The sequence below is a fragment of the Odontesthes bonariensis genome, chromosome 4 (assembly GCF_027942865.1).
Source record: "Odontesthes bonariensis isolate fOdoBon6 chromosome 4, fOdoBon6.hap1, whole genome shotgun sequence".
NCBI classification, from domain to species: Eukaryota; Metazoa; Chordata; class Actinopteri; order Atheriniformes; family Atherinopsidae; genus Odontesthes; species Odontesthes bonariensis.
Genome location: NC_134509.1, coordinates 3,005,073 through 3,030,927, shown reverse-complemented (window position 1 = coordinate 3,030,927; position 25,855 = coordinate 3,005,073). Strand labels below are relative to the sequence as shown.

General features: G+C 41.1%; 1 protein-coding gene across 1 annotated transcript; it reads left to right on the top strand.

Annotated features, from left to right (window-relative positions):
- The first annotated feature begins 994 nt into the window (after positions 1-994).
- On the top strand, positions 995-25,620 carry ern2 (endoplasmic reticulum to nucleus signaling 2). Its single transcript, XM_075462490.1, has 24 exons — positions 995-1,316; positions 3,230-3,347; positions 3,431-3,464; positions 6,338-6,410; positions 6,500-6,572; positions 7,426-7,548; positions 7,643-7,744; positions 8,782-8,841; positions 8,930-9,146; positions 10,090-10,168; positions 10,275-10,425; positions 11,850-11,992; positions 12,246-12,425; positions 13,015-13,168; positions 16,725-16,829; positions 18,155-18,242; positions 19,345-19,534; positions 19,642-19,738; positions 19,856-20,055; positions 21,347-21,494; positions 21,731-21,858; positions 23,456-23,579; positions 24,575-24,642; positions 24,744-25,620. The coding sequence occupies exons 1-24, from the start codon at positions 1,251-1,253 to the stop codon at positions 24,924-24,926; spliced, it is 2,904 nt and encodes a 967-aa protein (XP_075318605.1). The 5' UTR covers positions 995-1,250; the 3' UTR covers positions 24,927-25,620.
- The last annotated feature ends 235 nt before the right edge of the window (positions 25,621-25,855 follow it).

Below are 25,855 nucleotides of genomic sequence, written 5' to 3'. Positions count from 1 at the left end.
CTGTTTAATATTTGCCAAAACTGAGGATCCCAGTTTTAATGCTTGTAGATTTTTGACAAAAAGCTTGGAAAAGGGACGAGAAAATAGAAAAACTTTGAGGACATTTTCTAAATTTGTGAAGTAGTGGCTTCTTTATAAAAGTGAAATGAAAAATGACTCGTATATAATGTAATGCCTTTAAGTATATAAGAATCAGAAAATATTTTATTGCAGAGTAATTTTCACATCAAAAGGAATTTGGCCTGGTCTGTTTGGTGCAATAAAACAAAAAAATAAAATAAAATAATAAAAAATATATGTACAAAGTATTAGTATTAGTAAAATGAATAAAACCGGAGGGAGTAAAGGCAGAACGGTATTGTATGAACACAAGTTAAAACACTATGAAATTAAATCAAAATCATATCAAATTTATTTGTAGCACATTTCATGTCCAAAACAATTCAAAGTGCTTTACATAAAATAAAAACATTGCAGCAAAATACATAAAAGAATAGAAAGAGAAACAAATAAAATAATTTAAATGAATTTAAAAACAAGCAACAGTCCAATTAAATTAAAAGAAATTAGAAGAAATCTACCACTGAAAAGCCTTTTAACCTTTTTATTTAAAAAAGAGTAGGAAAAAGGTAAAAATGACTAAATTCCCCTCCTTAAGAGCACTGAAGTGAATGCATGAACGTACAATTGAAGTACAATTACAGTGTTATGAATGATGTAGAAAGTACTTTCCATAACTTTGTGTGAGTGCGTGTAACTGGGCGGGTGTAAAATGAACAATTAATCCCTCCACCACTTTCTATTGCACAAAAAGCTGCTCTCGTTGCTTTCACAGTTTGTCCTGTTGTCGGTTTCCACGTGTTCCAGCCAATTCCATTAGGCCCGCCCCTTTTTCCTCCAAACGTCGCTCCTCATTGGTCGGGACTTAAATCACTCAATCTCGAGCGGACGGGAAGCAGGCGGGGCCTCCTATCGCTATGACAGTTTTGCTCCTGACGTCACCGTAACGGTCCTAACACGGAAATATGGAACAGTGACAGGAGCGGTTGTCATGGTTTTAAAGTTGTACTCTCCCCAGCTTCGATTTTTCACAACTTTTGTTAACTATGCGCGCAGTTTTTAGCGCTTACTGTGCGGCAGGTGGACGCGGGCGCTGGAAATGAAGAGAGAGTTCGACCTCTGTTGTTTGGTTGAATAGCTTTTTAGTCTTTGGTTTGTGTCGGACCGTGAAACATAGTGTTTTAGGGGTCATGGGAGCGCTGGGGCGACTGCTGCTGTCTCTTCTCCTGCTGTCCTGGGAAGGCGACCTATTTCAGGTAAACTTCGTAACGTTTCGCTGCGTGGCTTGTGTGGCTGTTTCTGTTGTTGTGAATACAGTTTGTGTCTATTTATGCCGAGCCGGAGTCCGCAACTGTGTCTATTTTAAGGCTCCGGTAAAGTTGCCAATGATATGATGGGAGGTTTGAAGTGTGTAGCTGGCCCACTGGTCATCCCAAATTGCCCGAAGAAAGTAATACTGCGTGTGTGTGTGCGTGTCTCCATGCTCGCCTTGAATCCGTGTTTTCCTGGAGCAGGTGCTCTGTTACCGGTTGACACCCCTCAGTGGGTAAATATGGGAGCGGTGAGCAAACACACAAATGTACACAGCGGTGTTTCCATCTCTTAATCTAATTTAAATCAGACTAAAAACCCTAGAATTTATATATTTTCCTTATCTATGCTGCACGAGATTACTTTTTTTTTGTCCCCAAAAGGAAGCCCCAACAGGTTGTGTAAACACTAGGACTGGGCGAGTTAACTCGTTGTTATTATCGCGTTAACTCGTTAATTATTTAACGCCGATAAATATTTTATCGTGTATTAGCGCATCTTTTATTATTAAGTCTGTTGCTTACAGGCTTTTATTTGGTAAAAGTCTGTCGCTCACAGGCTTTTATTTTGTAAAAGTCTGCTGCTGTCTGCTGTGGAACAGGAAAAGAAAGTAATCGGCGGATCCACCAAACATGGAGAAGGGTACGGAACTTTTACTCGGCCATTTTCATTTTAAAGTTCTTCCAGACGGCGGAGTCGACAGAACCAAAGTCATCTGTAAACACTGCCAAGTTGAATTGTCTTCTCAGCGTAGTAGTTCCAGTCTAATTTATCACTTAAAGGCAAAACACACAACTGATAGCAGCAAGTCATTCAAGGAAACAGACAGTAGAGCGAGGCTTCTACATAAAAACTACAGAAAGATGCTGATGTTAAAAGTGTGTTTGCACAACAAATGTTATGGCACTTTCATTCATATGGCAGCACATTTAAAATAAAACTAAATGCTAAAAGCTATACACTACTTTTGGATTCATTTTTGGATTTTGCGTACAAATGCGATTAATCGTGATTAATCAGGGAAATCATGTGATTAATTAGATTAAACATTAATTTAATCGTTGCCCAGCCCTAGTTTTTAGTAAGTAACTCATCTTTGCCACCAATTCTTCTGGTATGGTAGCCTGACCAGTTTAGTACTCTTATTGCCGTACATGTTTATTATCTGGACTCTTTTTCTCTTGCTGGCTGTAGTGATAACTAACGTATTAACAAAATATCACGGCTCTTGGTTAATTTATTCACACGCATGTCTGAAAAGGAAATGCACCAAAAAAATATGATAAGGAAAGGGGAAGTGCAGATTCTGGATAAGTTTAGCAACAACAGATCTATGGAACAAGCTGTTATAATGATGTTAAAAGTGTGTTTGCACAACAAATGTTATGGCACTTTCATTCATATGGCAGCACATTTAAAATAAAGCTAAATGCTAAAAGCTATACACTACTTTTGGATTCATTTTTGGATTTTTTTTGCGTACAAATGCGAATAATCACGATTAATCAGGGAAATCATGAGATTAATTAGATTAAACATTGTAATCGTTGGCCAGCCCTAAAACACATTAATGTCCTCACAGCATTAGCAACACAGAGACAAACACAGCATGGGGCGTAGTGTCAGGTGGGCGGGGAGGAGAAGGATATCCTGCTAAATGAGGAACGGTTGTTAGAGCACCAACTCAGCACAGGCCTGGACAATCAAGCCCTGGCACTCATGCAAACTCTCACGCACGCATGCTGTAGTCGAGCTGTGTGGAAATTTTATGACACACGACACGACTGACCTCCTTGTCAGACAGCAGGCCTGATGGTTTTCCCTCACTCCTATCTCTGTTCTTTCTGCAACCCTTCAGGTCGGAGGAGTCAGGTCGGTCACCCTCCCAGAATCCCTCCTGTTTGTTTCCACCCTGGACGGTAGTCTGCATGCCGTGTCCAAACAGACAGGAGACATCAAGTGGACCCTAAGAGAAGGTTGGTGCACGCAGACGCCAGCGCATAACAAGAAAAAAAGTATTTCTAACGGTTGTCATGAAGTTACTCTTTGAATCTTTCAGACCCCATTATTCAAGTACCTGTCTACCTCACAGAGTAAGTAGTACACGTCTGGTGTATGTGCACATGAGGCAAAGTTTTGAACTTCAGCTTACTTTGTGGTTCCAACTTAAATGCATTTGTTGAACAAATTACAAAGTGTCAATTTTCAGTCCAGCTGACTTGTTTGTTCACTACTTGTTTGTTCTTGAATTTCCTTCGGGATCAATAAAGAATCTATCTATCTATCTATCTATCTATCTATCTATCTATCTATCTATCTATCTATCTATCTATCTATCTATCTATCTATCTATCTATCTATCTATCTATCTACTTTTAAATCAGAATGCAGCTATTATTGTGTTATTTGTTTATGTGTATTCTTGCCTTACTTGCTTGTAACTACCTGCCCCTCTGCACTGATTTGTCATACATCTTTATTTTATTATCTTTATAGTATGATCTTTATCTTTTAAAGCGCTCTTTGGTGATCTGATTTTAAGTGTCACAGAGCTTCTCCACGAGCATCTCAAGAGACCACTTGTGTTTCGACTTCACTCATTTAGTCTGTATGCAACATATAGGCATAAAGCCTATAACCAAACACTACTGTTCTGCATCTGCTTGGACGAGTTTGATTAAGAGGAACAAAACCGAGGTGTGTTCTGTTGTTGTACCTCTATGCTAGTCATGGTTTGTGCATAACAAACACCACGTTTGAGCTTAGATGGGTTCATAAGGGGAGTTGGCTCCAGGGCACCAAGGGGTTGCAGGTTGATGATTGATTCTGTAATTGTATCATCTGATCTGTGACCATGTGCCTGGGATGCTCGGGTGAGGAATAGAGCTGAATTGCCCTCTGATCACCAGCTGGTAGTTGGCTGGATGTGGACACTGTAGCCAGTCTGTGGTGGTGAAGAAAGAGCTGAGCTGAGGGGGTGAGGCTGTTGGTTTAGCAGCTGATAAACAGCTGTAGTCAGGAGCTGAAGAAGGAGGCCGTAAATACAGGTTCTACGTGAACACATTAGCTCCAGTCAGAAAAGAAGGGGTTGACTTACCAAGCTGTTAGGATTAGTGAAGCCAGATAATGAAAAGGTATCCATTCCTGGGTATATGGAACCAGCAGTGGCCAAACAGCCCCAGATCAGGATGTACCCCAACTGTACTTAAAGGGATAGTTCGCCTCTTTTGACATGAAGCTGTATGACATCCCATATCAGCAACATCATTTATGAACATCTTCTTACCCCCTGCTGCGTCCTGTGAGCAGAGTTCCAGCCTCGTTTTGGTGTTGATGAAGGTAGTCCGGCTAGTTGGCTGGGGTTTAAAAAAATAAAGCGTTTTGCTTCTCAGAACAATATGCGTTCAAAAGAGTAATACATTTGCATCACAAAATCGTTCTCAAGGAAAAAGTCAGACCTCACAATCGCTTGGCCCTATTTTCTCTCCCTTCGTATCACTGCCTGCTGTGCAGACCAAAGTGCAGAGCGAGCAGCAAACACCGTAACAGGCGCGGCTGTCGGCAGCAGGCAGTGATACGAAGGGAGAGAAAATAGGGCCAAGAGATTGTGAGGTCTGACTTTTTCCTGGAGAACGATTTTGTGATGCAAATGTATTACTCTGTTGAACGCATATTGTTCTGAGAAGCAAAACGCTTTATTTTTTAAACCCCAGCCAACTAGCCGGACTACCTTCATCAACACCAAAACGAGGCTGGAACTCTGCTCACAGGACGCAGCAGGGGGTAAGAAGATGTTCATAAATGATGTTGCTGAAATGGGATGTCATACAGCTTCATGTCAAAAGAGGCGAACTATCCCTTTAAACTGTGGAACAGTGCTTTTATCTTGGCATAGTTCAGACTTTCTGAAGTGTTTGCATACACTAAATTTGAACTGTATTTCCACCACTCTCACAGGGTGCTGCTACAGTATGACAAAGTGGTCCGGTAGAGTCATAGTTACAGCCTTTCCAGATCCTGGTGTGAGGAGTCACTTTGCTGTCAGTTCTATTGAAAATGCAAGTGTCACTTACAGATAATGTTTGAAATGAGTTCAAAGGATGGATGGTGGTTTATTACGGTGAATATAAGTCATTTTTGTGTTGGAATCTGCTAAATGAGCTCTGGGTCTAACGCTGCCCAACGCTGCTGCCTCACAGGGTGATGCAAAGTGTCGAAGGATGAAATCAGCACATGCATTTCATGCTAAGCTCATGGATTGCACCAAATGTTACCAAACGCATTATTGAACTTCACTGGCTCCCCTTGGTTACACGCTTCGAATTCAAGTCACTGAATGCTGCTTTCAGATTGACTTCTGGGTCTGCGCCCAACTATCTGAGCTCAGTCGTGCAGGCTTCTTCTTAAGCTTCTTCCTGACCACTGCGTTCCTCTCAGGATTGTAATGGTGTTTCCATTACAGAGGCACGGGGTAGAATCAGCCCAGACGAGCTAATGCTGTCAGAGCAGAACGTCCAAGAATCTCATGAAGACTCGCATGTCTCTCCAAAAACATTACAATGCCCTAACACTGCCATGGAAACGGATTTAAATACATTTTTCACTGAATATATATACCAGGATTTCTTACTGCGTTGCAGCTTCAGCGTTGTTCCTCCACTGCTTTGGATAAAAATGTCTGCTAAATGATCACATTTGATATAAATAAACCCACAGATATCAAGAGCAGACGCAGAGTTAAATGTCTGGTAGACTTTTAGATTACACTCAGTGTTTGCGCGAATCATTCTTCTGATCTTCCCTTATTATTAGTCTGAATAACTCTATCTCTCACTTTCAATTTTCCAACTTCTAACTCTTACAAGCTGTTGTCATGTTTGTACTGATATGTTTGGCATGAACTGTACATTAATCTAAATGTTCCACTGCCTCTTCTCTGCCTGATGAATTTCTGTGTTTCGCGTAGACCGAGTTTTCTCCCGGACCCTAACGATGGCAGTTTGTATGTACTCGGTGGAAAGTACAAGGAGGGCTTGATGGTAAGCAACGGTTCGTTTTTGTGTGTCCGTGTCTGATCACATTGATCTATTTTTACTGTTTTCACCCCGATGGTTTTCTGTATCTTTAGAAACTGCCTTTTACCATCCCAGAGCTGGTTCAGTCGGCTCCCTGCAGAAGCTCTGATGGCATTCTCTATACAGGTCAGATACAGTATGTTCGTGTTTGTGGGACTCGAACCTCGAAACAATTAAAAACTAGGGCTGGGCAACGATTAAAAATGTTTAATCTAATTAATCGCATGATTTCCCTGATTAATCACGATTAATCGCATTTACGCAAAATCCCAAAAAATTATCCAAAAGTAGTGTAAAGCTTTTAGCATTTAGTTTTATTTTAAATGTGCTGCCATATGAATGAAAGTGCCATAACATTTGTTGTGCAAACACACTTTTAACATCAGCATCTTTCTGTAGTTTTTATGTAGAAGCCTCGCTCCACTGTCTGTTTCCTTGAATGACTTGCTGCTATCAGTTGTGTGTTTTGCCTTTAAGTGATATTTTAGACTGGAACTACTACGCTGAGAAGACAATTCAACTTGGCAGTGTTTACAGATGACTTTGGTTCTGTCGACTCCGCCGTCTGGAAGAACTTTAAAATGAAAACGGCCGAGTAAAAGTTCTGTACCCTTCTCCATGTTTGGTGGATCCGCCGATTACTTTCTTTTCCTGTTCCACAGCAGACAGCAGCAGACTTTTACAAAATAAAAGCCTGTGAACAACAGACTTTTACAATAATAAAAGCCTGTGAGCGACAGACTTTTACAATAATGAAATAAATAATAAAACAGGCGTGAATGCGCGATAAAATATTTATCGGCGTTAAATAATTAACGAGCTAACGCGATAATAACAAGTTAACTCGCCCAGCCCTAGTAAAAACGTATTTGCTATCTGCATGTGAGATCAACACTTGAGAGAAATTGAGACCTACTGTATGAATCTTTGACACACCTGATTGCTAAATAATTCTTCCTGTGCGTGTGTTTGCATACAGGAAAGAAGCAGGATGTGTGGTTTGTTGTGGATCCTGAAACCGGTGAGAAGCAAACGAGTTTAACCACCTCCTCCTCCGAGTCCATCTGTCCCAACACCCCTCTGCTCTACATCGGGCGCTCAGGTATGTCACACATGCAGCAGCTCACCGGTCGGTCTCTCCTGCGGCCGAGGACTGAAGCTCCATGTCAAAGAGAGTGCTGCTGTCTGCTTTTCAGAGTACATGGTCACCATGTTTGATACGAAGACACAAGAACTGCGATGGAGCGCCACGTACAATGATTACTCCGCTGTTCCCTATGATGAGAAGCAAGACTATAGTACGTCTCTGCGCACACGTTCAATTACACTGACCGTGTAAATAGAGTTTAGTCCATGAAAACAACTTATTTGTCTGTCTTGTTCTTTTTCTTTGTGTTGTCTTTGTTCTTGTTGACATTTTTCTCTTCACTCGGACTATTTTCAGGACATTTAATGACCTTAAAATGGAATGCTTGCTTTCTTCTTGCATGTTTGGCAGAGATGGGGACTCAAGTCACTGTGACTTGGACTCAAGTCACTGTGATTTGGACTCAAGTCGAATCGAGTCGCTGTTTTGATGACTTGTGACTTGACTTGACAAAAAATAAAAGACTTGAGACTCGACTCGGACTTGGAAGTTAAAGACTCGGCACTTAACTTGAGACAGGATGACTTGAATGACTTGAGTGTTAAGCATCTAGCATAACTTCGAACTTTGTTCGTCATTTGAAGATCCATTCTGACCAGTAAGTGCTGTCAAATTAGCTAATATTATCCTGTTAGCCTAGCCGGTAGTTAGCTAACGTTAGCTTGATATGATACGGGGTGGACAGGTTGGACACATTGGCCAGAGGTGGAAAGAATACTGAAAAATTGTAATTAAGTAAAAGTACCTTTACTTTGCCTAAATTCTACTCAGAGTAAAAGTAAAATTACCCATCTCAAAATTTATTTGAGTAAAAGTACAAAATTACTTCATTTAAAATGTAATTTGAGTAAAAGTTACTTAATTACTTTCAGTTTCTTAATGCAAAAAAGGATGAGTCATGAATCTAATTCAGTACAAGTTGTTTTAGCTTTTAAAATTGCAATTATAAGGTGACTTTGACTTGACTTGCCCAAGAAAAAATTACTTGAGACTTACTTGAGACTTGCACATGTGTGACTTGGTCCCATCTCTGATGTTTGGGCTCTTACGGTGGTGTCCGCTTTAGGGTTTGCACAGTTTTAAAGTTTAAAAAAAAAAAAAAAACCTAGAGATTTCCCACTAAACCAAAAACCAAGAGAGAAGACATCGGAAACACACAAACGCCCGTTATTTGTGCTTTCCCTCCAGAAATGGCCCATCTCGTGTCAAGTGGTGACGGTCTTGTCGTAACAGTCGACAGAGAGTCAGGTGAGGGGAAGTGAGCGGTTTAAACCGTACACACAAGCAAAGGGTTTTCTTCTCCACCTTCCAGTAGTTGTATCTCATTGTTTTCCAGGTGATGTCCTGTGGAGTCAAAACTACGGTTCACCGGTCGTGGGGGTGTACCTGTACTCCGGGGACTCGCTGAGGGACGCCCCTCACCTGTCCCTCGCCATGGAAACGCTGCGGTTCCTCACCTTTTCCTCGGCCAAGAACCAGGAGGAAGCGCAGTCCACCTTGAAGTGGAGCTATCAGTTTGTGAAGGAGCAAGCCAGCGCACAAACACAGCTAGTGTAAGACAGATGTTGTGCACTGATGCTCCTGCAGTCGTAAAGCGGTATCAGCTTCTTAAAGGGACAGTTCGCCTCTTCTGACATGAAGCTGTATGACATCCCATATCAGCAACATTATTTATGAACATCTTCTTACCCCCTGCTGCGTCCTGTGAGCAGAGTTCCAGCCTCGTTTTGGTGTTGATGAAGGTAGTCCGGCTAGTTGGCTGGGGTTTAAAAAATAAAGCGTTTTGCTTCTCAAAACAATATGCGTTCAACAGAGTAATACATTTGCATCACAAAATCGTTCTCCAGGAAAAAGTCAGACCTCACAATCTCTTGGCCCTATTTTCTCTCAAATATATTCAAATATAAAAATTAATTGCAGATTTTGATTCCAAACTAACTAAAGTATATTCTAACTGCCCAAAGAACTAAATTGATAGAACTTATGATTTACAAACATAAATGGCCACAACGCACTATTTTCTCTCCCTTCGTATCACTGCCTGCTGCCGCCTGCCGACAGCCGCGCCTGTTACGGTGTTTGCTGCTTGGAAGCAGGGGACTGCTTGCTCTGCACTTCGGTCTGCACAGCAGGCAGTGATTCGAAGGGAGAGAAAATAGGGCCAAGCGATTGTGAGGTCTGACTTTTTCCTGGAGAACCATTTTGAGATGCAAATGTATTACTCTGTTGAACGCATATTGTTTTGAGAAGCAAAACGCTTTATTTTTTAAACCCCAGCCAACTAGCCGGACTACCTTCATCATCACCAAAACGAGGCTGGAACTCTGCTCACAGGACGCAGCAGGGGGTAAGAAGATGTTCAGAAATGATGTTGCTGATATGGGATGTCACACAGCTTCATGTCAAAAGAGGCGAACTATCCCTTTAATGATGATGAATAGGATTTAATTATTGAGTACTAAGCTGAGGAAGTAACCCAGCTTTTGTTTCCTTTAGGCCTACTCTCTATGTAGGAAAACTGGACTCCCACCTCTATGCTTCCACTTCCCTTGTCCACCATGGAGTCTCATTAGTTGTAAGTACAGCTTCCTCAAACAAACATAGTACTCCCCCTCTAGATAAATAAGGCGCTAACAAAGTCTAATAAGATGACTCACGTGTGCTTTTTGTCGTGGTTGCAGCCTCGAGGACTGACCCTGGCTCGGATTGAGGGCCCAGTGACGGCTGAAGTGACGGTCAGTGAGAGAGGGGAGTGCGAGATTACACCGTCTACTGATGTGCGCTACCCAGCAGGCAGCACAAACAGCAAGAAAAACCACTGGCTGCTCATAGGTAAAGGCAGACAAAGGCTGTGTTCGAAACCGCATACTTCTCCTTCTACTCCTACTACTCCTACTAACTTTTTGAGTTAGTATGCGAGTTTGAGTAAGCGAGAAGTTCATACTAGATTGGCCGAAATGTTGGGTAGGCATCATGAGGTTACTACTCATACTCAAACTACCCAAGATGCAACGTAACGTGACGTCGCCGATCGTCATTTCCTGTCAAAACGGCAGTTTCAAGCTAGCTACAACGAGGGTAGGTTCACTTCCTGTTTTCAAAACAAAAGCACCAATTGTATGGTAATGGCTTTCCCTATGATAAAAGGCAACGGGTATTTTATTTTGTGAAAATAACCGGAAGAGCGTTGCTCACTGCGGCTAGCTTTAGTAGCGCCGAATTCGTGGGAACAAAATTGTAAACAGCCGGTATTTTGTCAGGTTTTCAACACGTTGGGGATCTAAACGACTACTTTCTCACCTGAAAATGTTTCAAATGTTGCTAAAGTTTACAGAGTTTAGAGCTTAAGAGAAATCAGCTTCAGGCCGGCTGATTTCGCCTCGGGCAGGAGCAAAATGCATTGTGGGTAAACGCTCTGCATCGATGAGTATGGAAGTATGTAGTATGCAGTATGTAGTATGTAGTATGCAGTATGTAGTACGGTAGTATGGAAGTATGTAGTATGCAGTATGGAAGTATGTAGTATGTAGTATGGAAGTATGTAGTATGTAGTATGCAGTATGGAAGTATGTAGTATGCAGTATGTAGTATGCAGTATGCAGTATGTAGTATGCAGTATGGAAGTATGTAGTATGCAGTATGCAGTATGTAGTATGCAGTATGTAGTATGCAGTATTGTAGTATGTAGTATGCAGTATGTAGTATGTAGTATGTAGTATGCAGTATGGAAGTATGCAGTATGTAGTATGTAGTATGTAGTATGCATTATGCAGTATGTAGTATGTAGTATGTAGTATGCAGTGTGGAAGTATGTAGTATGCAGTATGTAGTATACAGTATGGAAGTATGCAGTATGAAAGTATGCAGTATGCAGTATGTAGTATGGAAGTATGTAGAATGCAGTATGTAGTATGTAGTATGCAGTATGTAGTATGTAGTATGCAGTATGGAAGTATGTAGTATGCAGTATGCAGTATGTAGTATGTAGTATGCAGTATGGAAGTATGTAGTATGCAGTATGCAGTATGTAGTATGTAGTATGCAGTATGGAAGTATGTAGTATGCAGTATGCAGTATGCAGTATGTAGTATGTAGTATGCAGTATGCAGTATGCAGTATGTAGTATGTAGTATGCAGTATGCAGTATGTAGTATGTAGTATGTAGTATGTAGAATGCGGTTTGGAACACAGCCAAAGACTCGGCGTCCGTAGGGCTTTCATCGACTGCTGTAAATGTGTCTGTGCTGTTTCTGCAGGTCATCATGAGCTCCCTCCAGCAGCACACACCACCATGCTGAGGGATTTCCCAGCATCTCTGCAGCATTCTGGTGAGGCAGTCATCCCCCCTCGATCCTCTGCCTCCCCAGTGTCCTCTGCCTCCCACTACCACCAGCACTATGTGAGACGCAGCACTTATGTGCCATTATTGTAGTTTTTACAACTGGGCAATTTACAGGAACGGAATCAAATAATAATCCTTTTTTATCACTGCTGTTACTTTTCCCTTCTACAGCCGTCTTCAAACTACTTCAGAGAGCAAAGAAACAACAAAATAATGACTGAATGTCACTTCTTTGTAACCATTTAAACCAGCTTTGTGGGAATCACATAAAATTATTTTTTTACCTGTCGTTCCTTCTCTTGTCCCCCAGTTTCAGAGCGGTGGCCACGGTGACGCTAACGCTAACAAAGGTGCTGATGGCAGGACAACAGAACAGGCTCAGAGGCCACCCACTGTGCTGCCCGTCTATATGACTCAGGACCGTCTGATGCTGGCTGTCCTGACACTGCTGCTGGGAGGGTGGCTTGCTTTTGTACTCACTTGTCCCCTTGTGAGTTTATCTTGTGTATTTAATGTGTACTAACTGGTATAAACACTGCTGTGCGAACTCAACTCAAGAGTGCAGCTTATGGGATGGATCAAAACAGTTTACCATTACTCCTGAATCCATTTGAAATCAGCCTGGGCCATGATCCACGGTATTTTCTTTAGCCCATGCTGGGATTGTGTTATTTCTTCTTAAATATTGAAATTAGCCTCCTAATCTTTGAATGATATTATGTGCAACAGCTGATAAGATCCACAAATTCATCAAAGTCTTTCACAGAGAGGTGAACCTCTCTCCACCTTTACTTCTGACAGGAAATATCTATGTGAGCAACCCAATGGAAATAGGACACGATCGGCATTGTTAATATTTTTTAAAATGATATTGAAAAATGAGAACAAGATTAAAATATTAAAAGATCCAGCGTGTCCTCTGCTAAAGGAAGTTGAGAAATAAGTACTGGAGCTGTTTTCCTGAGTAAATAGAGAGAGGGAGGGTGAGCTGCCCTGAAGCTGTATTCACTCACATTCTGAACCCGAGCACACCTTCTTCTCACAGTCACTAACTTCTGAATGTTTGTGTGTTTCTGCAGCGAACAGCCAAGCAGCTGAAAGCTCAAAGGCAGCTGGAGCAGGCTTTTGAATCTCACATGCAGCGCATGCAGACTAATATCCAGACCAACAGTCAGACGGTCACCTCGGTTTCTGCAGACATGACGCCATCTGCTGACACAAATATCACAAGTGGTATGTGTTTTAAAACCTCTGATGACGCAGCTGAGTTGAATAATTAATTAGGGTTGGGCGAGTTAACTCGTTATTATCGCGTTAACGAGTTAATTGTGAAGTGAAGTGAAGTAAAATTTATTTATATAGTACTTTTCAGCAACAAGGCGATCCAAAGTGCTTTACAACACAAAAACAACAATCAGGTACAGAAATACAAAAATAAAAACATCAAAAAATCAAACACAGAAATACAGATACAGAACATCAATCAGGTAAATTTAGGCCACAGTAAGATTGGTATAACTATAACAGAGCAAAAGTAAATTTAGCTAATAGTAGGATTGGAATAACTATAACATAGCAAAAGTAAATTTAGCTAACAGTAGGATTGGTATAACTATAACAGAGCAAAAGTAAATTTAGCTAATAGTAGGATTGGTATAACTATAACAGAGCAAAACTAAATTTAGCTAATAGTAAGATTGGTATAACTATAACAGAGCAAAAGTAAATTTAGCTAACAGTAGGATTGGTATAACTATAACAGAGCAAAAGTAAATTTAGCTAACAGTAGGATTGGTATAACTATAACAGAGCAAAAGTAAATTTAGCTAACAGTAGGATTGGTATAACTATAACAGGTAATTTGAGGAAACTAACAAAAGCTAACAAACATGGATAAACTTTCCTCTAAGAGGAGGCATTTAAAAATATAACTAATAACAGAACGGTTGATATAATGAATGATAACAAATCTTTAAAATACTTTCATCTGAGAGGAAATATTAAGGTTGATACAGTGGTAATAGGTCTTAATAGACCATTTGAATATGACTAAGTTTTCCTCCTAGTGAAGCATTAATAAGATAAGGGTAGAATGACAGAAGAAATACCACATTAGGGGAGAGGAGGAGAAAAAAAAAATGATTTAACGCCGATAAATATTTTATCGCACATTAACGCAGGTTTTATTTTGTAAAATTCTGTTGCTCACAGGCTTTTATTTTGTAAAATTCTGTTGCTGTCTGCTGCGGAACCAGAAAAGAAAGGCCGCTACAGGTGCTCCTCGGTCTCTGTGTGAAGCTCACGGAGCTAACCGGCTTGTTTTACTTGTTTCAACATAAAAGCACGTATTTCAAAATATTTTTTTTTTTTTTTAAACAGATTTTTATTGGTTTTCAGCAGAAACACAAAATCTACATTTTGCCATCATGTCAGTAACAAATATAGATAAAATACAGTAAAATATTGCCATCCATCTATCCTGAGCAGACAAATCTTCCAGTTAACTGCCCCCCCATCTGCCCCCACAGCGCAAACAGGCACCCTCCTCATATTGCTTTGTATACATACACATCTCCCATTAATGTAGTCCAAGTCACATCAGCCTCCCACAGAGTAAACAGGGATACATCAAGCAGACTCAAAATAATTAAATATGGTCGTATGTAACTGCAAGAAAAGACCCTTACGGATTTATATCAGGTGGGCGTGGCCATTGTACGGAAGACTGGCCCCTCGTCACGAGCTGAGTCAACTCGTCAGGTAGATAGTTGAGCAGAGGAGCCCACACCTCATTAAAGTATCTCTCATTACCCTTCAAAACTGCACTAAGTCTTTCATGGGGGAGGACCCGGAATATTTCCCAATACCATAAGGTTACAGTAGGTGTTTTAACATTGATCCAGTTAATAAAAATAAATTTTCTGGCCAATAGTAGTAGTTTTTTTCCGCATAGTTTGAACTTCAAACGGGTAAGAGTCGCCTCCTTTGAGGGGAGGCCGAGGATGAAGAGGGCCCAGGGTCCCTCCTCACCTTTGCTTGTAAGATGCCTGTGAGATCGTACCCCAAAATCTTTTTATTAAAGGGATAATCCGGAGTAAAATGCACTTTAGATCAATTTACGGGTTGTTGGGAGTACATACGTTGAGTTGACATCCAAATCATGTCATTCGGATGTGTTTTGAGAATTTCGATTTGACCGTTTTTAGCCAAAAGTCGTTAGCCTGGAAGTGACGGGGGCATATCATGTCACCGCTACAAAACGCTATTTTTATACCTCTTCTACAGCTCCAACCAACATAACACTTACGTGGTAGTGAGTAGAGGGTCCCTAAAGCCAAACCGAAGTGTCCCGAGGTCTTCATGTGGTCGGATAGAGAGTCCAGAATGAATTTAATCACGCCAGTACCTGCTCTCAATCAGAGCCTCTTCCGTCAACAGGAGGCTATCTCACGCGAGACATCACGTCACGTGAGTCCGTAGTTGATTGCCGAGTGTGGAGTAACTCGCTCTGGAAAGTCACAATTTCGTTGCCGTTTTTTTTACAAACATAGTCCAGTATTTCTTTCAAAAGTGAAATGAAGTTGTATGCAACAGCAAAGCCTAGCTTACTAACAGGTTGGAACTTTGAAATGTCACGTGATGTCTCGCGTGAGATAGCCTCCTGTTGACGGAAGAGGCTCTGATTGAGAGCAGGTGCTGGCTTGATTAAATTCATTCTGGACTCTCTATCAGACCACATGAAGACCTCGGGACACTTCGGTTTGGCTTTAGGGACCCTCTACTCACTACCACGTAAGTGTTATGTTGTTTGGAGCTGTAGAAGAGGTATAAAAATAGCGTTTTGTAGCAGCGATACCATATGCCCCACTCTCCTCCAGGCTAACGACTTTTGGCTGAAAACGGTCAAATCGAAATTCTCAAAACACATCCGAATGACATGATTTTGATGTCAACTCAACGTATGTACTCCCAACATCCCGTAAATTGATCTAAAGTGCATTTTACTCCGGATTATCCCTTTAATTTACATTGCCAGAAGTAACGGTAATTTGTTCCTACCCCTCTACGACTTGTTACACAGAGGTGAAACCTGACGGTCCATCTTATTTAGTATGTAAGGGGTTAGGTGTAGACAGTGTAATATTTTGTACTGTGTCTCTCTCAATCTATTACATGTAAAGGTGGATTTAAATACTTTAATGGCCTCTTGCCAGTCATCCTCAATATACTCCGTGTCAAGATCTCTCTCCCACTTCTGTGCTCAAAATAAATTTAAAAATAAACTCCTGCATTTACAGCCAAGTTGAATTGTCTTCTCAGCGTAGTAGTTCCAGTCTAAAATATCACTTAAAGGCAAAACACACAACTGATAGCAGCAAGTCATTCAAGGAAACAGACAGTGGAGCGAGGCTTCTACATAAAAACTACAGAAAGATGCTGATGTTAAAAGTGTGTTTGCACAACAAATGTTATGGCACTTTCATTCATATGGCAGCACATTTAAAATAAAGCTAAATGCTAAAAGCTATACACTACTTTTGAATTCATTTTTGGATTTTGCGTACAAATGCGATTAATCGTGATTAATCAGGAAAATCATGTGATTAATTAGATTAAACACTTTAATCGTTGCCCAGCCCTAATTATTAAACATTTTTCTTTGCTAAAGTTGCATTTTTTCAAAATGTTCGTAGTATTAGTCACTGCTTGTTTAAGGTGTGTGGAAAGAGTTTTAGCTCTATTTAAGCACACACATTCATAATGTGCATCTTCACTTTTGTGGCTCTAGACTCTCCACCCGCATCAACTGACGCTCCACCCAGTCACCACAGTCGCAGCAGTAGCACCTCCGATGTGGATAGAAATGGCCCAACTGAACACAAACCAGCAGCAGGTGAGACACCAAATCGTTCCGCAGTGAGCAAAATAAGCACCTCGCATAAGAGAAAAACAAAATGGGAGCTTTAAAGTGCATATAAACATGTTCGTGCAAAGCTGGGCTAACGCATCCAGATAAGGCAGATGGGTATTTAATCACATATTTATCTGTTTTTTATTGTTCAGAAACTGAACACTGAAAATCAACCCATTAAGACTACGTTTCAGTGACTGTTGCTCTGCTCTAATAAAGTCCATTCGGTAAAGAACTTAATCAGATTAATCAAAAACAAATCACTCAGTGGGGTTACATCAAATCAAATCAAATCAAATTTATTTGTGGCACATTTCATGTACAGAACAATTCAAAGTGCTTCACATAAAATAAAAGCATTGCAGCAGGGAGTGTAAGAAGCATTAAAAATACATAAAAGAATATAAAGAGAAACAAATAAAATAATTTAAATGAATTTAAAAACAAGCAACAGTCCAGATAAGTTCAAAGATATCGTGCAGATTTCATGCATAGACACATGAGAACAGAAATGTTTTTAACCTGGATTTAAAAATGTCTCCATTTGGTGAAAGTTTAATCTCCACTGGCAGTTTGTTCCACTTGTTTGCAGCATAACAGCTAAATGCTGCTTCTCCATGTTTAGTCACATGGCACTGAAAGGATCAGATTATTGGCTAAATTACAATCAGACTGAGTTATTAAGTGCATGTATACACCTTAATCTGACTAAGAATTGGATCGGATCGGATTCAGACCCCGAGATAACTGGGTTGAAAGTCACTCTAAACCTGCTTGTAGACGCTGAAGCACGTGGTGAATCAGACTTTGCGTTCTGCGCATGCTCCAGATGTTTTCCCGGGGTCGTGACCCGGAAGTCAAAGGAGACGATATTCCTGTTGTTGTCGCCGTCAGAAAGAAACAAACAACGCGATGGAGAATGCTCCGTTGGGCATCGAGTTTGTGCAACAAGCAGCTCATCACAGACCAAATGTAGAGGGACGTAGCTTCATCTGGCTCTGCGTTCTCCATCTTTCTCCAATGCCTGAGTTTGTTGTTGTTGTTGGTGGTGAAGAGGTCAACAGGAAGTGGCTCTATTAGCAACAGCTGGAATGGGTACAGCGCCACCTATCATACCGGGGTATGACACGCTTTGTGCCTCTGATCCCATTCATTCACCGCCATATATCCAAGGAGAATTACCCTCGCTCAGCTCATTCTTATTGTAATTTAACCAATAATCTGATCCTTTCAGCGCCATGTGACCCCACTGAGTGTGATTTAAAGATAAGATGACACTAATTGCTCTTTTCAACGTCTTTCACAAGGAACCGGTGATGAAGTGCTGGTCGGAAAAATCTCCTTTGCTGCGTCGGAGGTGCTTGGACATGGCACAGCAGGAACTTTTGTCTTCAGGTACAGTATTTGCAATCTTATCAAAGAGCTATTTTGGCTGCTTATGGAACAGACCCCAGTAAAAGGATCATATCAGTGCATTTGCTTTTTTTAGTTTATACTCTTTAAGTACTTATTTCTCATTATTATTAAGGGATATTGGGATATATATGAGCAAATAAATGGGTCAAAATGAATCAACCTAGCAGAGAGATCAAACCGAACAGCGCTGCCCACCCCCCCAGATGTCCCTGCTGCAGGAGATATAGGCTGTGTTCGAAACCGCATACTACATACTTCCATACTACATACTACATACTTCCATACTACATACTTCCATACTACATACTGCATACTGCATACTACATACTACATACTACATACTACCATACTGCATACTGATCGATCAGACAGTATGCAGAGCGTTTACCCACAATGCATTTTGCTCCTGCCCGAGCCGAAATCAGCCGGCCTGAAGCTGATTTCTCTGAAGCTCTAAACTCTGTAAACTTTAGCAACATTTGAAACATTTTCAGGCGAGAAAGTAGTCGTTTAGATCCCCAACGTGTTGGAAACCTGACAAAATACCGGCTGTTTACAATTTTTTTCCCACGAATTCGGCGCTACTAAAGCTAGCCGCAGTGAGCTAACGCACTTCCGGTTATTTTCACAAAATAAAATACCCGTTGCCTTTTATCATAGGGAAAGCCATTACGATACAATTGGTGCTTTTGTTTTGAAAACAGGAAGTGAACCTACCCTCGTTGTAGCTAGCTTGAAACTGCCGTTTTGACAGGAAATGACGATCGGCGACGTCACGTTACGTTGCATCTTGGGTAGTTTGAGTATGAGTAGTAACCTCATGATGCATACCCAACATTTAGGAGAATCTAGTATGCATCCGGGAAAAAAGTCAGTATGAGAAGTAGGAGTAGTAGGAGAAGTATGCGGTTTCGAACACAGCCATCATCTTTTATTTACAGAATTTTACAAAGACGGTGACCTCTGAAGGTGGAGAGAGTGCAGTGTGTAGGTGCTGGGCAGAGCTGTACCTCCATTTCTTCGATTTAAAAACGGCGAAGTATGTACATAATAGGTTACGTTTTTTTTCTTTTAACTGTAGGGGTAAATTTGATGGCCGGCATGTGGCTGTAAAGCGAATCCTGCCCGAGTGTTTTGAAGTAGCAGAGCGGGAGGTGCAGCTCCTGCGGGAGTCTGACACGCACCCCAACGTCATCCGATACTTCTGCACGGAGAGAGACCGCCTCTTCACTTACATCGCCATCGAGCTGTGTGCCGCCACCATGCAACAGGTCAGCGCCGTGGGGCTCTGTTAGCTGTGTGCTCGGCCTCCAATGTAAAGCGGATCAACATCCATTAATGAGGAATTTAAGCTTTTCTTTGTCTTTGTTCTCCTCAGTATGTGGAGGATTCGTCTTCCTTCTCCGAGCTGAATCCTATAACTCTGCTGGAACAGACCATGTGTGGCCTCCAGCATCTACACTCACTCAATATAGGTCAGAGACACACCCACACACTTAGAGATGGACCCGTTAACACACTTCATGATCATGTTGGAATTACAGCACACGGTGTTGTTGATCCACTCGAAATTCCTCCATCTTTTTTTCTAGTCCATCGGGACCTGAAGCCCAGAAACATTCTCCTTTCGGGTCCGAGCGCACTGGGCCAAGTCCGAGCTCTCATCTCAGATTTTGGTCTCTGTAAGAAGATCCCAGACGGTCGGAGCAGCTTTTCTCTGCGCTCGGGAATACCAGGAACCGAAGGGTGGATAGCTCCCGAAGTGCTGCGAGATACACCCGGAATTAAACCAGTAGGGTTCTTCTTTAAACACGGAGTGAACTTGACCAAACTAATTCCCTACAGTGAGGAAAAAATGGAGTTTAACCGATGAAATCTACTCAATCAAGTTCGATAAACCAGGTTTATCTCTAGCTGGAGCAGGATTTACTTCTCGTTTTCAGTTCCTAATGTTCCACAATGTTAAAGGGACAGTTCGCCTCTTCTGACATGAAGCTGTATAACATCCCATATCAGCAACATCATTTCTGAACATCTTCTTACCCCCTGCTGCGTCCTGTGAGCAGAGTTCCAGCCTCGTTTTGGTGTTGATGAAGGTAGTCCGGCTAGTTGGCTGGGGTTTAAAAAATAAAGCGTTTTGCTTCTCAAAACAATATGCGTTCAACAGAGTAATACATTTACATCACAAAATCGTTCTCCAGGAAAAAGTCAGACCTCACATCGCGGCCTTCTAAGTTTCCAAACTACATTTTCTAAGAAAGGCCGTGGGCGGCAGCAGGTGGTTTGATTCTTGCACGCAATTCCGACTTGATTGTTTAAAAAATATATGTAGTTTATTTCCAACAAAAAATATGAACAAAACAATAACTAAAAATCTGTTACAACTTAGATGAAAAACGAAAGTTAACTTAATCTGATTTTACAAGCTCAAAAAGTGGTCAAAAAATAATTTTACCAAAACCTCCCGTCTTCACAGCGGACATCTGACCAACAAAAATCTCCAACACGCCAAAATAATCTAAACATTTTCAAATATAAAAATGAATTACAGATTTTGATTCCAAACTAACTAAAGTATATTCGAACTGCCCAAAGAAAACTAAATTGATAGAACTTATGATTTACAAACATAAATGGCCACAACGCACTATTTTCTCTCCCTTCGTATCACTGCCTGCCGCCGACAGCCGCGCCTGTTACGCTGTTTGCTGCTCGGAAGCAGGGGACTGCTCGGTCTGCACTTCGGTCTGCACAGCAGGCAGTGATACGAAGGGAGAGAAAATAGGGCCAAGCGATTATGAGGTCTGACTTTTTCCTGGAGAACGATTTTGTGATGCAAATGTATTACTCTGTTGAACGCATATTGTTTTGAGAAGCAAAACACTTTATTTTTTAAACCCCAGCCAACTAGCCGGACTACCTTCATCAACACCAAAACGAGGCTGGAACTCTGCTCACAGGACGCAGCAGGGGGTAAGAAGATGTTCATGAATGATGTTGCTGATATGGGATGTCATACAGCTTCATGTCAAAAGAGGCGAACTATCCCTTTAAGGTTATCACGTGACTTTAAATCTTTCCAGACAACTGCAGTGGACGTGTTCTCGGCAGGCTGCGTGTTTTACTTCGTGGTCAGCAGAGGGCAGCACCCTTTCGGCGATGCGTTGAGACGACAGATCAACATCCTGTCGGGAGAATATTCCCTCTCGCACTTTATGGAGGACATGCACGGTAATGGTGGAACTTGACTTACTTCTCTTGGCAGTTTGTTCCTATGTCCCAATGATTTTAGCGTGCTTTTACTTTGGAAAATCATCATCGTGCAGAAAAATGCATTTTTGATGGCCCCAGTTTATCCACATTGAAAATGTGGCCTCCGTTAGAACCGCAGCTCAAATCTTATGGTTCTGCAACATAAAATGACACGCGACCAACCTGTAGACGTCTCTGTTTCTCCGTCCTATCAGATGACGTCATAGCGCGGGATCTGATCGAGCAGATGATCAGCGCTGAGGCTGAGTCGCGCCCCACCACCGCCTGCGTGCTCAAACATCCGTTCTTCTGGAGTCCCGAGAAGCAGCTGCTCTTTTTCCAGGTGGGTCAAACCTGCTCGACCTGGTCATTCACTCATAGATGCTCCCGACTGATGTCAGGACAGCTGAGTCGCTGCCCATCTTTGGCCGCAGGCTGCAAACCATCTCTGCAGGAAACACCCCCTGATCCGCCCTCTGAGGACATCACCTGTTTCCTCCCAGCTCCTTACGCACTTATTTGTTTCCTAAATTGTCTTTCCCATTTGTCTCGGTACATAACTTACTGCACTTCCTCTAGCACTAGTTATGCTCTTAGCTGTTTGGTTTTGGAAGGAAATGCACTTATGATTTCTTGTGACCTGAAGTTCTTTTGCCTACCGATGTGGAACACACTTATTGTAAGTCGCTTTGGATAAAAGCGTCTGCAGAATGACCGTAATGTGATGTAATGTACTCCAAGGTTCAGATTTTTCTACAACGGTCTCTCTTTTCAGTGTCTGCATTTTATTTCCACAAGGGCTGGGCAAGTTAACTCGTTATTATCGCGTTAACTCGTTAATTATTTAACGCCAATAAATATTTTATCGCGCATTAACGCAGGTTTTATTATTGTAAAAGTCTGTTGAATGCATCACATTCACACAGTTACAGCAAACACCACGAAGCATGGAGGAATAAAATAAAGATAAACTAGCAGCTAACATCACCGCTACAGGTGTGAAGCTCACGGAGCTAACCGGCGCTACTTCCTGTTTTACTGGTTTCAACATAAAAGCACGTATTTCAAAACAAATCTAAAAAAACTCCTGCATTTACAGCCAAGTTGAATTGTCTTCTCAGCGTAGTAGTTCCAGTCTAAAATATCACTTAAAGGCAAAACACACAACTGATAGCAGCAAGTCATTCAAGGAAACAGACAGTGGAGCGAGGCTTCTACATAAAAACTACAGAAAGATGCTGATGTTAAAAGTGTGTTTGCACAACAAATGTTATGGCACTTTCATTCATATGGCAGCACATTTAAAATAAAACTAAATGCTGAAAGCTATACGCTACTTTTGGATTCATTTTTGGATTCTGCGTACAAATGCGATTAATCGCGATTAATCAGGGAAATCATGAGATTAATTAGATTAAACATTTTTATCGTTGCCCAGCCCTAGTTTTTAGTAAGAAACTCATCTTTGCCACCTATTTCTTCTGGTATGGTTGCCTGACCAGTTTAGTACTCTTTTTGCCGTACATGTTTATTATCTGGACTCTTTTTTTCTTGCTGGCTGTAGTGATAACTAACGTATTAACAAAATATCATGGCTCTTGGTTAATTTATTCACACCAAAAAAATATGATAAAAGATGAAAAGGGAAGTGAAGATTCTAGATAAGTTTAGCAACAACAGATCTATGGAATAAGCTTTCAATGGCAAATACAGTGTTTGAGTCAAGTGATGTTGAGGGGAAAGACACGAGAGCCTCTTAATTTCATGCATCTGATCAGATGCATTGATCCGATTGACTGCAGTTGATCTTTGTGACAATAGCTTGGGTAGGTTTCATGGTATTTGTATAGGAAACAATAGGAAAATGAAATTGCCCAGCCCTAATTTCCACCTTTCTGAGCGGGTTAGGGTTGTGCGTAATGTCTTCTTTGTGTTGAAAGGACGTGAGCGACCGCATAGAGAAGGAGCCAGCAGACAGTCGGATCGTGGTCAGACTGGAGACTGCAGGACGAGCAGTGGTTCGCACCAACTGGAGGATGCACATCTCTGTGCCTTTACAGACGGGTACACACACACACACACAAACAGGCCGGCGTATCACCGCCTAACTGCACACACTGGAAGAAATGCCCCTCCAAAAATAAGTAAAAAAAACAACAAATACAAGACGTTTTTGCTTGAAATAAGCAAGAAAAATCTGCCAATGGAACTAGTGAAAATCGGCTTGTCCAGATTTCTTGAAATAAGATGTGATATTTAGGACTTTTGAGATAAAAGTGATCTTGAAATTAGCTTAAAAACCTCTTCAAATGTCAAAAAAAGCTTGTTTCATATGATATGTGAATCAAAACCATCATTTGTCATTTGTTTTCAAGACTTTTTCATTTAACAAGATATTCCAGATGTATTGTCTTCAAACAAGTCCCTACACTGGAAAAAAAATCAAAGTCTTACCAAGTATATTTGTCTCATTTCTAGTCCAAATATCTCATTACACTTAATATAAGACACAACTGCCTAACAAGCACTATTTCAGCCAGATATAGGGACTTGTTTGAAGACAATACATCTGGAATATCTTGTTAAATGAAAAAGTCTTGAAAACAAATTGTTTTGAGTCACATATCATATGAAACAAGCTTTTTTTTACATTTGAAGAGGTTTTTAAGCTAATTTCAAGATCACTTTTATCTCAAAAGTCCTAAATATCACATCTTATTTCAAGAAATCTGGACAAGCCGATTTTCACTAGTTCCATTGGCAGATTTTTCTTGCTTATTTCAAGCAAAAACGTCTTTTATTTGTTGTTCTTCTTACTTATTTTTGGAGGGGCATTTTTTCCAGAGTATATCTGTCTGAAATGGTGCTTGTTAGGCAGTTGTGTCTTATATTAAGTGTAATGAGATATTTGGACTAGAAATGAGACAAATAAACTTGGTAAGACTTTGATTTTTTTCCAGTGCAGTTCATACCTGCTTCACTTGTGCTTGAAAGCAGGACAATCGGGCGTTTGTAAGTTTGTTTTTTCTTGTTTCTTCTTTTCCCGATGTGCGCTCCAGACTTGAGGCGGTTCAGAACGTATAAAGGAAACTCCGTCAGAGATCTGCTCAGAGCCATGAGGAATAAGGTCTGCCTGTGTGCTTACATAACGTCTCCTGGCTTTTACGCGCTACCTGAGACACATTCGAACACTCAGCATGTTTTTCTTTTTCATTCCGAATCCTGCAGAAGCATCACTACCACGAGTTGCCACCCGAGGTGCAGGAGACTCTCGGGGAACTGCCCGAAGGCTTCGTCAGCTACTTCACCTCACGGTTTCCACGGTTACTGATGCACACGCACGCCGCTCTGCACATCTGTGCCCACGAGAGGCTGTTTCATCCCTACTATCTGCCCCCCAAAGCCAAATAGCTTTCACATGACTGCACTCCATGCTCCACGTGCACAGAAAAAGAAACCCTCGACAAAACGCCATTATCGCTTTTGTAAAGCCCACATTGTTTTTGTTTTTTTTTGTTTTTTGAGAGGTTACAGTGCTGTGAAGAAGTTTTTATATGCCTGTGCTTGTTTTATAGACTTATTTTCTTGTATTTTATTCAGCCCCTCCTTACAAATACTTTTAAACAGCTTAAAGAAAACATTTTTTTAAGCCTCTGGAAGAAAATTGTTTCTGGGAAACAACACTGAAGCAAATAAGAATCAGATGATTAGAAATATATATTTCAGACTAAAAACAGGCACTTTGACAGTGGGAATAATGTTAAGGACTGTCAGAAACAAATATAATGCTTCTATTGAATTATAATAATATATTTTTACCAATGAAAATGACTTTTTTACCCAGATCAGAACTACTGAGATCTCACGTTGGGGTTATCACAAGAGAGTTTAACCATGTAGTAAAATACACTTTTTTTAATGAAACCGTTGAATTAGTTGCACTGTAGGTAGCTCAGACACTGGTGGAAGGGGATTTTATTTAAAAAAAAAAAAAGGGACTAAAAAAACGTAGTCATAAGCTGTACAGCGTTACGAGGCAACTTTTGTACTTTTTTCTTTAAATGAGTGAAATAAATTGATGCTTTGGGCGTGCCAAAGAATAAAGTGGACAGAAGAAGTGTGGTTTTTATTTTGTAACCAGCGACGGACGAACCAAACTATGATGACACTGCTGGGCTTCAGACGGCAGAGATGGAGGAAACCTCCGGGTGAAACTTACCCCGCGCTGCTGGGCAGCTCAGGTGGGTGAGTGATTCCTTGTTTCCGTTGGCCCACGGCCTTTTTATCAGCGTGTGGACCCCCTGCCTCTGCCCACTCTTTTGTCCCGTCTTTAGATAAAG